Below are 12,640 nucleotides of genomic sequence, written 5' to 3'. Positions count from 1 at the left end.
TAGTTCCCCACTGGGGCGCTCCGGGCCCCTGCAGTGCCCCGCCGTAATACGGCCCGTGCGGTGCCCCGCAGCGATACATCCCGTGCAATTGTGCACAATCGCGGTTGAAAAAAACTTGTGGTGTGAGTCGCAAAAAAAGATACATGTACATCGCCGTTATGTGAACATTGCCTTAAAGACGAGTTGCACAGTGTTCAAAAAAATCCATGGCATATATGCATTTCAACTATTTAGCTGCTTACTTTAAATTCAGTTTTAGATCTCATTAAAACCTCCTTTTAAAGCTATAAATCCCCTAAATAAAAATGATGATGGGTCAACAAGTGTATGGTGGGTGGGGCTTAGCAACAGATTCCAACTATATCCGGAAGTGTTGGCATTTTGGCTGTCAGACCAGCCTGGATTTAGCCATAACAGGAGGGTTTGGGGGGCCATTGCACCTAAGGTAGCACATTTCATCTTTTATAGATTTACGCCCACCACTAGCTTTAGGGCCACAAACTCACCAGACCTGTTCTAATGAGAGCTCCAATATTGGTACTCTCATTGGAAAATCAGGAAAGTAAAGCTCCTAGGAGCAAAATAAATCAGCCTAGTGCAATGGGTAGGCTCTTCTGGTTAACAAAGGTAATGGCAAATCGCAATTATACGTTTTTAAAATTAAAAATGTGATAGCACATTGTGAAAACTTGTATTTTAAAGTATTTAGCAATATTCAGTTGTTGTGGTTTTTTTTGCCCAAGGCATTAAGGAGTGCTCGGTGAGTATTATGAAACATGCTCTGAGCCTTCATGTTGATGCTAGTTTTTATAGGTAATAAATGGGATTTTATAGATCTGCTCTTCTATGAAATCAACCTAGCCTTGTGGATTTATAGGTTTCCTCCTAACCTTATCTTAGGGGAAATAATAAAGGTTTGCTAAAAAAAAATAGTAGTCAACCCTTTGAAAGATTTAGCTCAAAATGGAGAGTTTTGACAGGCTTGGTTTGCTCTGATAAAGGGGCAGGGGGAGGTGAGAGATCTGTTTTAATAAATGCCAGAATTAATTAAATGAATATAGGAACACCTACATTATCATTTTGTGACTTGCCTGATTAATGTATACGTTTCCAAATTCCATAGCTCTATCGGAAAAAAAATCCTAATTTTAATGAAAACTCCAGGAAAATATTTTATTAACACTTTCCAGTGGGGCTAGCATTGCAAGGGTTAAGTGCTCGTTTGTGTCTAGGTGCTAAAAAAGTGATACTTATCAGACCATCCGAGCTGACTTGTTTTTAGACCCTTGTCACGAATTCTCTCCCTCTGCTGCAGTGGTTTAAGGATCCAGTGTGCATAGATTGTGTATAGACGTGAGAATGCCAAGGATCAGTGTATCTTGGCAGCGGAGGAAGAGACGCTTTAATGATCACACAAGCAGGGAGCGTCTCGCATGGTCTGGTGAGTATAACTTTTTTTTGAGGAACCTGGACAAAAAGGAACACTTAACCCTTGCAGTGTGGGGGTAGCCTCACTGCAAGGGTTAATACTAGAGGTGCACCGAAATGAAAATTTCAAAACCAAAATAAAAAAAATGGCAGGCTGAAACCGAAATGTTTTTTTTTATTTTAACTTTTTTAAATTATTTTTAATATTTGTATTTATTTTTTATAAACTTTTTCATTTTTTTATATTTTCATTCATATTTTGTTAAATATTTTAATCTTTTACTTTAATTTTATGTGCTTTGGGTAAATATTAGGGGTCTAAAAAGACCCCTGATATGTCCCTTTTAAAATAGAAAGAGATTGAGAAGCCCCTGTTATAAATTAACTGGAATCCTCTATACTGAGTGTTCCTGTCCATTCATAACATGAGGACATAGTTTGTTTACTATAACCACAATCATGAATGAACAGGAGGTGATGAAGATCACTTCCCATTCATTTATAATTGAGGCTATAGTCAACATGCCATGTCCTCAATTATTTAAAAACACTCAGCGATCACTGATCTCTGAGTGTTTGTACCGCTTTCCTTCCTGACAGCTGTCACATGAGGCTGATCGAGCGGTGCAGGGAGGAGAGCTCAGCTTCTTGTGACAGCGCTGGCTGTCTCTGCCCACACACAGCTCTGCCGATCTGTGAAAGGAGGCTGATCGGTGCAGGGAGTAGAGACCGCGGCCGCTCACAGCGATCTCCTCCCGCAGCGTTTGGCCGCCTGTGACGGTTTCTCTCCTTCCCACTGGGACACAGAGCAGCGCCCATGGGGGAGGAGAGAAAGAACGGATGCACCACTGTATGGGCCAGAAAATGGCACTTTCAGCATCATGCCAAAAGTGCAATTTCCGGCCAATATATCGGTGCATCCCTAGTTAATAACAGTTTTAATTGGAGTTCTAAGCAGCTAGCACCAGCACTTCCATCTTCAGCCCGTTTGCCATTATGTGCTGTGCTGTGCTGCACAATAGCTGACATTTCGAATCTATTACAGGTTAGTAGATCAGTTTTTTAAACAAGTGATTCCTCATAGAGATTATTAGCATTTATAATATGGGTAGCAGGACATACCTCTGACTTAACATTCGGGGTGGACTGCAATTTTTGACCAATCCTAGTTCCTGGATGTGATCTAAATACCCTTTATCTGTATAGATAAACATGTATAGGGTTAAGAAATGCCAATCAGTTTATGTTGCATACAATCACACACCTATTGAGCACTGTACATAAATACACATCGGGGAGAGAGATTGTGGCACTTTATAATGAGTGTTATATGTAAAAACAATAACAACTTCAAGCCTGCATGACATCATTTTTTAATTGCATCTAAGAGGCTCTTGTATATAAGCATTTACATTTTTAATGCCTGACTTGACTTGTTGCTTTTACTGTCTAACAGCCCCTAGACAAAGGTCATGATGTTGGCTACTACATGCCATTTTCCTTGTGAGAAGTTTAGATGACAAAGTAGGTCTGCAGCCGTTCTAAAAATATTGTCTTGCATTCTCCCCACCCCTTGAAATTGCTGTTGACCTCTGCCTGGATCAATGGCCAGACATATTCCATTTATAAATGACCTTGCTGGCTGCTTTTGTTAATAGCATAAGGCTGGTGGCTTTTAAAATTGGATAAGAAACAAAATTAAAAGCATTTGACATCAAATTAAAGCCTCGCCTTTGCTGTAGTTTTTAAGCAGATATGACACTAAGGACATTTTAGAATTTAAATGTACATTTGTTGACTTGATGCTTAACTTAATCATGTTTTAATGTGTTGCTTCAGCAAGGACAAGCTGGCTTGAGTCTATTGTGTGTTTTTTATTTTTTGTTTTTTTTAAACATTTTTTAAAATAATTTTTATTCTACATCTTTTCTTTTAGAAACCTTTAGGGTTAGTTCACACCAGAAACTGCATCACAACTGCGTGCGTCTCCGCAGTTGCATTGCAATCTGTTTTGATGCTTTTGTAATGCATTTTTGATGCATTCTTTTTCCCTTGCATGCCCCTGGATGATGCCAGAATCAATTTTTTTTTTTTTTTTGTTGATGCGTGTGCATGCATTTGCACTTGCAATGGTGTGAATTAAGCACAAGAAAGCCCATAGGAAAGCATTGTGATGTATTTTGACTGCAGCAGTCAAAATAAACGGACTGCATCACAACTGCATGTGGTGTGAACTGGCCCTTAGTGCCGCCTTGTTGTTTGTAGAAAGTAACACTAGCCTGCATATTGGAGCATAGAATTGGCACAGGCATTCAACCCTCCTGGCATATATTACATTTTAGCAAATGTTTCTGACAGACCCCCAGCTCTCGGTTCCTCTTTAAGCCCTCGTTCACACCTGAACGTTTTGTAGCGCGTTCTACGCTCGACGAACGCTCTACAAAACGCTCCAAAATATAAATCCCATTGTAGTCAATGGTCTCGTTCCCACCTTGGCGTATTTCCGCCCGTCCCTAACGCGCTACAAAACGGCCCACGCCTGAAAAGGTACATGTACTACTTTAGGCCGTTTTGTTGCACGTTTCCATTGGGATACAAGTAGCCTTCGGAAACGCGCGACGGTCGTGCGACTTTTGTACCGCGAATCGCGGTAAAAAAAACGCGCGACAGACGCGCATATGCAATACGCCTAGGTCTGAACGAGAGACCTAAGGGGAGGAATGAGGTTGATCGGCAGCTAAGGGACTCCTAACAGGAATAGTAAGGGATGTCTTACTGGAATATTTTTATATGCATTGGCTAAATGATAGATTTTTTTATATTTATATATTGAATCACACAGTAAAAGTTTCCATATTTCAGCTGCTATGGCAGTGTGACTCTTTATTAGCTGTCTTTCTAGTCACGTTTTTTTATCCACATCTGCGCTACATGCTCTGCCGATTACCTTGGAAAAGGGCAATGCTGTAACTGTTCAACTGACCTTTCAGTTTATTTTCTCTTGTGTAATATCAAACACGGGCTAACGGTCCTCGTTGTCTGATTTCTCAATTAATATTCCTCTTTTTTTTTTTGTTCACTCCACTCAAATGAAGATCTGTTCTACAGTGCATGTTACAGAGACTATTTGCAGTTTCTCATGTAGAAGACAAAATTCAATAACTATAATTTCAGGTTTGAATACTTTGCCCACTTGTGTGATGTAAAAACCTTGCTTATTTTCTGTAAAGCATCCCTCATTAATATCATCGATGCTGCATTTTCCCTCCTTGTGGCATTATGCCAGCAGTGAGATGCTGAATGATGATGGCTTTGTGCATTAGGGTACTGCCAGATCAGCAATTTTATAGTAGCTTTTATGTCAGAAATTGCTGTTTATGTTCCATGAAAATGTTTTGTGCTTATTTTATTTTTTTTCCCCCTGCTAAAACTCTTTATTCACTTAACATCGATAAATTAATTGGATCTATGCAAAATTGTTTTTCTGTAGGTCTGCGTTTAAACGGTTTCCTGATTCATTCCCATGCAAATGTTTCTTTTGCTTGTGATTGCAAGAGAAAATAAGTTTACTACAGGAAAACATGCCATTGATTTTAAGTGAATACCAGATAAATATGAATTAAATGAGGTGGTATCTTAAATAATAAGTACACTTTTATTCAAAGGGCACATATTCTTGTTGCCCCCCTCCCCTAACCTAAATAATTTTGCCCTCCCCTCCACAGATTTGTTTGTTGACATCCAGCACTGCAAGTCTCTCTCTCCTGGCCACATCCATCTCCCTGCTGCCTGCTGGAGATGGCCTCATAGTAGCCAGTGGGACTCTAATGTCCAAATGCTGCCAGCAGAGGGAGTCTTGCAGTGCTAGAATGTAAGCAGCAGAGCAACTGTGCCCTTTGGCTCTCGACAAGTACGGATCTGCAGAGGGGGAGGGTGGGATAGTTTTGTTTTAAAGTGCATTTATCCTATAAATGCTTTCCATAGTGCAAAAGGAACATAACCATGTATGGAATACCTCATGTTGCAAGAAAGCAAGATTTGAAGTTTCTTGGAAGGTTTTGAAAGTTTCTTTTAACCATTTTAATTTACACAATAGCTTGTATGTGTGTTACATAAGCTTTTCAACACACTGTTCAAGCATGGCACCTGCACTCATGTCTTCCTTTGAGTTCGCCGACTTCAGGCCTCAGTGAACACACATGTCTTGGCCTCCTAGGCTTCAGGCCTAGCTAAATCAGTCAGTCCATAGCAGCCTTCGTCTAGGCAGGACCCAGAGTAGAAAGAGAACCTCACATAGTCCGCTCCCAATATTTATGTCCTCTCCCAGTACCACTGTCTAGTAACTGCATAGTGATTGGCCAGGGAGACATCAATATTTATAACAATATCTTATTGGTTGCTCAGCTCTGTGGCAAGGATACACCCAGCAGCAGGCAGATGCAAATGATAACAGATTGATAAGGGGAAACCAAATGAGCATACACTATAAATCAGTATCGGATTGATTACAATCTGACAATACTAAATTTAAATTAGCACTCCTGCTTTATCAGGGTGCTACACTAGTTTTTTGACTCCAATTCTAATGACAACTATGAAATTGTATAATGCTTTCATTTCTGCCCTGTTGACAATAGTTACCAAGGCAGAAAGTGAGAGTGAATTATCTAATCTAACTGGTGGCGGAGACAGCAATAAATACCTGACTGAGGGTATCCCCTTGCCAACTTTTGAAAAAGGTAGAAAACACTATGGCTCGACTTCCAATGAATGCATCTGTCCTGGTGTAGTAAGTGCAAATATTCATACTGTAAAAATAAAATAATAGCAAACGACACAACATTTTCAACCCTTCTGAGAAGAGGAAATCCTAAACAAAGCATTTGTTGTGTGTTTCTGTCTGATTGTACACACGTGCTGTCTATACAGATTTGTTGCGTCTAAAAGCAGTGAACACGCTGCCTCATTGTAACTTGTCCTGCTTTTAAATCAATTGTACTGATTGCGAAACGCCTTCTTCTAAAATTGCAAAACTTAAATTAGAAACCACGAGAAGAAGTAATTTTGTACAGATTGATTTTCGCCCACATGAATGTCCTGCTTGATTCCAGGCCAAATTGCGTAAAAAATTGGTAAATTAATTGTTGGTGTTCTTTGTAGAAGAAATTCCTATTCTACAATGTGTTTTTATGCACAAGCGGGATTGTATGCCAGGGATCTTGCAGATTTCATTTTGATGCCAGTGGTATGTTAAATCAATGACCCAAACATTAAACCTATTATAAACAAAACACCTTGTTGAAAGTAAGATGTGGCGCTAGTCTGTAATGTGCTTAAGGTGCTAGATCATGCATGGGACACTCGCTTCTTGCAGCATGCTCATCTTACTATGATAGCCCTGGCTCCTCTGATTTGTATATTACACTCCCATGATGAGGAAAGCTTCTCACAGGAGATATTTGCACTAATTATACTGCTTATGTTTGTATCAAGAAAAGTGATAGCTTTGAAATGGTTGTCTCCCCATCCACCTAGATTTGAGGACTGGCATGATCAGGTTAACCTAAAACCTTATAGTAACAAAGAAAAAAATGTCTTCAAACACAGGGGCTACCCACAGAAATTCTTCAACTTATGGGACACATGACTTTCAGTACCTGGGTTGGTGCCCCCTGCATTGGTTACTAAGGACTTATTCCATTAGGACTTAAACAAACTGCAAATACACAGAGGGAGGAATTTGTCATAGCAATTGTGAGTGTTTGAACTTGCACGGAATATACAGTATGTAATGCACTTTGCGCCAGATTTATGATGCTAGTTTAATGTTGTTGATAAATGAGGTTTAATAGACTCCAGGAAAGAAGACTTTTAACTCCAGGCAAAAAGCTTAACTGTCACTTCTTGAAGAAGTGGTCAGTTAAGCTTTTGTCAGCCCTGCTCTGGATCTGCTCCGCGCTTGGTGTGAACAAGCCCTTACAGTCAACAATACTGAAGTACTCAGACTGAGAGAGGTAGGAGGCAGGACTAAGGCCTTGTTCACACCAAATGCAGAGCAGATCCAGTCAGGTTTCTGCACACGCAGTGCAGTGGGTTGTGCCGCATTTTTGATGCGTTTTTGATGCGTTTCGGGCCGCTTTTGCTAAAAAAAAAAAATGTTTTTTTTTAAAAGTTTAACATGGGCTTTCAGGCACTTGCATGCGTTTTTGCGTTTTGCATGCGTTTTGATGTGTTCCAGAGCAGATCCAGACCAGGTAAAATAGGGCTTGCCGCAGTTTTTTCACCTGCTCTGGATCTGCACACTGCGATGTGAACTGGAGCTCAAAATACCATAGGAATACATTGGACGCAGTTTTGATCCGGTCTGCACCTGCTTTGCTCTGGATCTGCTCCGCGCTTGGTGTGAACAAGCCCTTAGAGCCAATTTAGTGTGCTACATGCAAATGTGCTGACAAGGAGCGTGCCGAAAGAATACAAGATCAGACAGATGGCCTCTTCAGTCTGCTGCTCCTTCACTGTCCAGTTAGGAAGCTGGGGATGGAGTGAGGACACCACTGTATTATGTAACTATAATTGGTGTCATTTACCTCCTGTGTTGTCTGGCAATGTTGTGTAATACTGAAAAAAAGGAGTACAAATACTTTGAAATGTAAATTTGTTTCCATACATGTATTTAATATGTATATTTGAGTGAATGCTTGGATTTCAGATTTAACATTTAAGAATTCACAGTTGAACTTTTCTTAAATTGACTGTTATTCTCTGTAGGTACGCTTTGCTTCAAGAACGTTTAAAAAACATTGAAGGTTGTGAAGGTGGCTTAGAAAAGTTTTCCAGAAGTTACCAGTCTTTTGGGATCCACAGCAAGCCCGATGGGGGAATCTATTGCAAAGAGTGGGTGCCGGGAGCAGAGGCCGTTTTCCTTACTGGTGATTTCAGTGAGTATTTAACTTAAGAATATGATCATTTGTATGGTTTATTTTACCTCAGGAAGACGTTTTCTTAATTAAAGTATATCTGAACCCAAAAACAAAAAAAGATACAATTTGCATCATGCAAGTCCTTAGACATGCATTACAACAAGAAATTAAGGTATTAGTGGTACCTTTCTCATAGGTGACCATGGGAAAACGCGTTTTGCTTGCTTGATAATCTCTCCAGTCTACTGATTGGATAGTAGTGAAGCAGTATCATGCTGATGAAGTCACATCACTGGGCAGTTCATTTGAGCCAATTAGCTCTACTCTACTTGCTTTTCCTTTTTGTTTTATCCTTTATATTATTTTCCATATTCCTTTGCATATAAAGATATAGTCTCACACTTATACTAGTAGTATGGCTTTAATTAATAGTAAGAACACGGCATCAGTTATATCAATACATCAAAATAAGTATTATTTTACAAATCCTAGGTTTCACTGTAGCTTGACACCTATTATCACTTGGTTCATTATTTATTGACATACGGTCTAAAGTTTGTATTTTCCTGGCCATATCCATGGCAGCGCTGACAAATGGGTTTAGATCCAATTACCCCTAGCTGACAGGAACCAAAAGGGTTAAACAAGGCCTAACCCTAATATATATATATATAGTTCCATGGGTAATCCTTCAATATGGCAAAGAATAAATCCGACTTTCAGAAAACCTTCTTTTGTAAAGTAAACATGCCAGATAGTTTGTGTCCACTGTCAAGATTGTTCAGCAGCGTTAGTGAGTGGACAGCAAAAAAGTAGCTGGTGTGTTTCTAATGTTTCAATAGTGTCTTTAATGTTTGAAACATCAGACACCACTTTTGTGGTTCACCAATAATCTCTGCTAAACAGTCTTTGGAGCTGACACTAACTATTTGCCACTAACTACAACAATATTAGACAATATGTCGCGAAGAAGGGGGGTTTGTATAACCCTATATGTGTTTGCTATTAGCTCTTAAAGGAGAACTATGAGGTGAGTGATTTTCACTCATCCTCATAGTTCGAGCCGACATGTGGCAATGAGACTGTCACACGTCGGCTCTATAGATCAGGAAGTGAGCGAACACATACCGTCGCTCGCTCACTTTCCGATCATCTCTTTGCAGGGAGCGGTGACTGTAAGTCACCATTCCCAGCAGGGATTCCCCTCTCCGATCCTCCAGCCCTGACTGGAGGAATGGACAGGGGAGGGGGTGGGCACAGCTGGCTCTGCCTCTAGATACAGATCCATCCCGACTGCGGCTCTCTCAGTATATAGCAAGCTGTAGCTTGCTAAATACTGAGCTCTGGGTCACCGGAGGACGCTAGTATATATCCTCCTGTGACCCTTTAGTGAATTATGGGATAAAAAGGTTACCCCATAGTTCTCTTTTAATAAAAAAAACTATTGTATCCATTGGCATTCCCAAAATAACAACGATTAAGAATTTACTCACAACCACTACTTAGATTCAGATCTGCCTTGGGAATTTTTAATCTGACTAATGATACATCAAGCAGCCAGAGAGGAAGATAGAGGCTTTATATAACAAATATGACCATCCCGTATACCAGGATACAAGCGATCCGCCGGCTGTAGAGCCGGCGTATCGCGTGTATGGGGTGCCGATCGGTGTGTGTGTGTGTCCCGCCGTTGTCCCGCTGATCCCTGGCTCCGCTGTGCCCGGTGCGAGCCCGGGATCAGCATGTCGCCTGTGTCACAGGGGATCAGAGGGAGCTCGTTACATTAGCTCCCTCCTGTCCCCTCTCCTCTGCAAGAATGCAGAAGTGTTGTATAATACATCACTTCTGCATTCTTGTGTCACTCTCCAGCTTCAGAAGCTGGAAAGAAGCTGATGGAGCAGATCTGTGCTTCATCAGCTTCTTTCGGGGGTCCTAGGTGACATTAGGGGTCTTGGAGACCCCTGATGTCTACATAAAGAGGACCTGTCACATATTTTGCTATACTGATAACACTAAACTGATGAGCGGTAAAAGCTGTTAAAGTGTCGCCTATGGCCAATTTTGGGTATGGTAGTTTTCTGCGATTTTGCATGTGCGCGCAATTTTAAAGCTTGACATGTTTGGTGTCTATTTACCCGACGTGACCCCGTCTTTTATATTTTACCAAAAAATTGGGTAATAATAAATGTTTCCTAACATAATGTTTAAAAAAACTTTTTTTTTTTTTCAAAATTTTCTGTAATTTTTTTCTAATTATAGTAAAAAATTAAAACCCCAGTGGTGACTAAATACCACCAAATGAAAGCTCTATCTGTCCCCAAAAAATGGTATAACATTAATTTCAGTACAGCGTTGCATGACGGAATAAACGTCAGTCAAAGTACCGCAGCGCTGAATACTGAAAAATGGCCTGGCCCGGAAGGGGGTCTAAACACCTGGTCTTGAAGTGGTTAATATACAGAAAGGTTTCTACAATCCTTAGAATATTGGGGCTCAAGGTTTTGTTCTCTTTGAAGCTCAGTAAATTTTATAAAAATAATTAAGTAAATGAACCTTCAATAATATAGATATTTTTGTGTTCCACATTTTACACTCTCATAGATTACGGTTCAACAAAATAACATTCTGAATTATTATCAAAGGAGGTATGCAGTTCCTTTATTGTTTTAAATTAATCTTTTGGACAATACTGTCTAGAAAATTATGGTGAAAAGTATTCACATTCGGAATTAAAACCGTGTTTTGTAGACTGGAAGAAATGGGCTCTGTGAAGTCATAGAAACTTTAGTTTGCTGTAATTATTTGAAGTACTCTCCAAGGTAACATCGTTTTGTGAATATTCAGTTTTCTGTTCTCAAACTTTTCCCTGATGTGATGATGAGATACACCAATAAACACCCAAAACCATTATATTGATGGGGTTGTGTCGAAGTGCAGTATTTTAATTTGTGATTTTATGTGATTGTGAGTGAATAGGGATTGTGCATTAGCCTTGGCAGGAAAAGGTAATCTATTTTATTGACTTTTATATACTGTCTTTTCCTATCTGATTTCTAGGAGAGATAAACACAAATGATCAGGCAATAATGTAACCCAATATAGGAAAATGCCACTTCTTGCTGCACACAATTGGCTGGCTTCTGTGTTACTTGCTTCATTATAGGAAATGCAGCATTTTTGTGCCCCCCCTCCCCTTTTCTCTTTGCAGTGTTCAGTGCATTGCTTATGGCGCTTTCTGAAACTGACAACTGTGAAGTGGTATGGCCCCTTTTACACAGGCATTCCGATCCTGTCCATCAGTCAGTTCAACATTGGCCTGAAAGTCTATGGACAGCTGCATCTAAAGCTGGGATGGCCAAATTCCGGCCCTCCAGCTGTGGTGAAACTACAAATCCCATGAAACATCTCTCTCCGAGAGTCGTGGCTGTGAGAATCTTGCAAAGCCTCATGGGATTCGTACTTCCACCACAGCTGGAGGGCAAGTTTGGCCATCCCTGATCTAAAGGGATATGTGACCACTTACGTTAGAGTTCCATTTCTGCAGATGTGATTGGGGCGGATCAGGGGTAATCCGATCGGCCACAAAACGGACACATGTCTATTTACATCTGATTGCAGATAGATCTGGTAATTTCATTTTTTCCCTCCATCATAAGATGGAGGAAAAAAACTGGCTAAACACAGCTGTCACAACGCTGACATCTGTTCAGATAAGCAATATATTCAAGTATGGATCCCCTGCTGACCATAACTGAAAGCGGTCGCGTGAAAGGGACCTATGTAAAAGTTAGAAACCCTACGCATTTAAACAAAATTCTGACTGCTGTATTAACCCTTGGCTAGCTACTTAGGCATTTCACACTTTTCTATAATAGCCCATTGAAAAATTGTTCTACTTTCTTTTAGAAAGTGGAAAACTATTTAAATACCTCTTCTTTCTGGCCATTTGATAGTTTGGCAGTTTGATATTAACCACTAAGCCAAGGCTCAAAATACCCACTCGCCTGCTCGCATTTGGCGGGTAGAAATGCAGGGCAGGCGAGTGGAAATTCCTGTCAGGCTTGCGGTCTCAGACCGCGTACCTGACTCGTGGGAGCAGCTGATCCTGCTGGGCTCTCCCTTCCATTCGGCCGGAGCTCTTCACTGAGCTCCGGGTCGAAAACAAAGTGATTAGTAATGTCTGCAGACATTACTAATCTCACTAGATCACCAGGGATCTGCCTGCTCGCCTCCTCCCTGCAGAAGGACAAGCAGGTGAGGGGGTTTCATTTTACATTTTTGTGGCAGGGAAC

General features: G+C 40.5%; 1 protein-coding gene across 1 annotated transcript in view; it reads left to right on the top strand.

Moving 5' to 3' along the window:
* Nucleotides 1-12,640, top strand: part of GBE1 (1,4-alpha-glucan branching enzyme 1) — a 106,837-nt gene that overhangs the window by 15,212 nt on the left and 78,985 nt on the right. Inside the window, exon 3 of the mRNA XM_018576140.1 lies at nt 8,197-8,366. Coding sequence (XP_018431642.1) covers nt 8,197-8,366 — 170 coding nt within the window. The remainder of the gene's footprint in view (nt 1-8,196; nt 8,367-12,640) is intronic.

Source organism: Nanorana parkeri, unplaced genomic scaffold (assembly GCF_000935625.1).
Source record: "Nanorana parkeri isolate BGI_ZX_2015 unplaced genomic scaffold, ASM93562v1 scaffold57, whole genome shotgun sequence".
NCBI classification, from domain to species: Eukaryota; Metazoa; Chordata; class Amphibia; order Anura; family Dicroglossidae; genus Nanorana; species Nanorana parkeri.
This window is presented reverse-complemented; position numbering and strand designations above follow the sequence as displayed.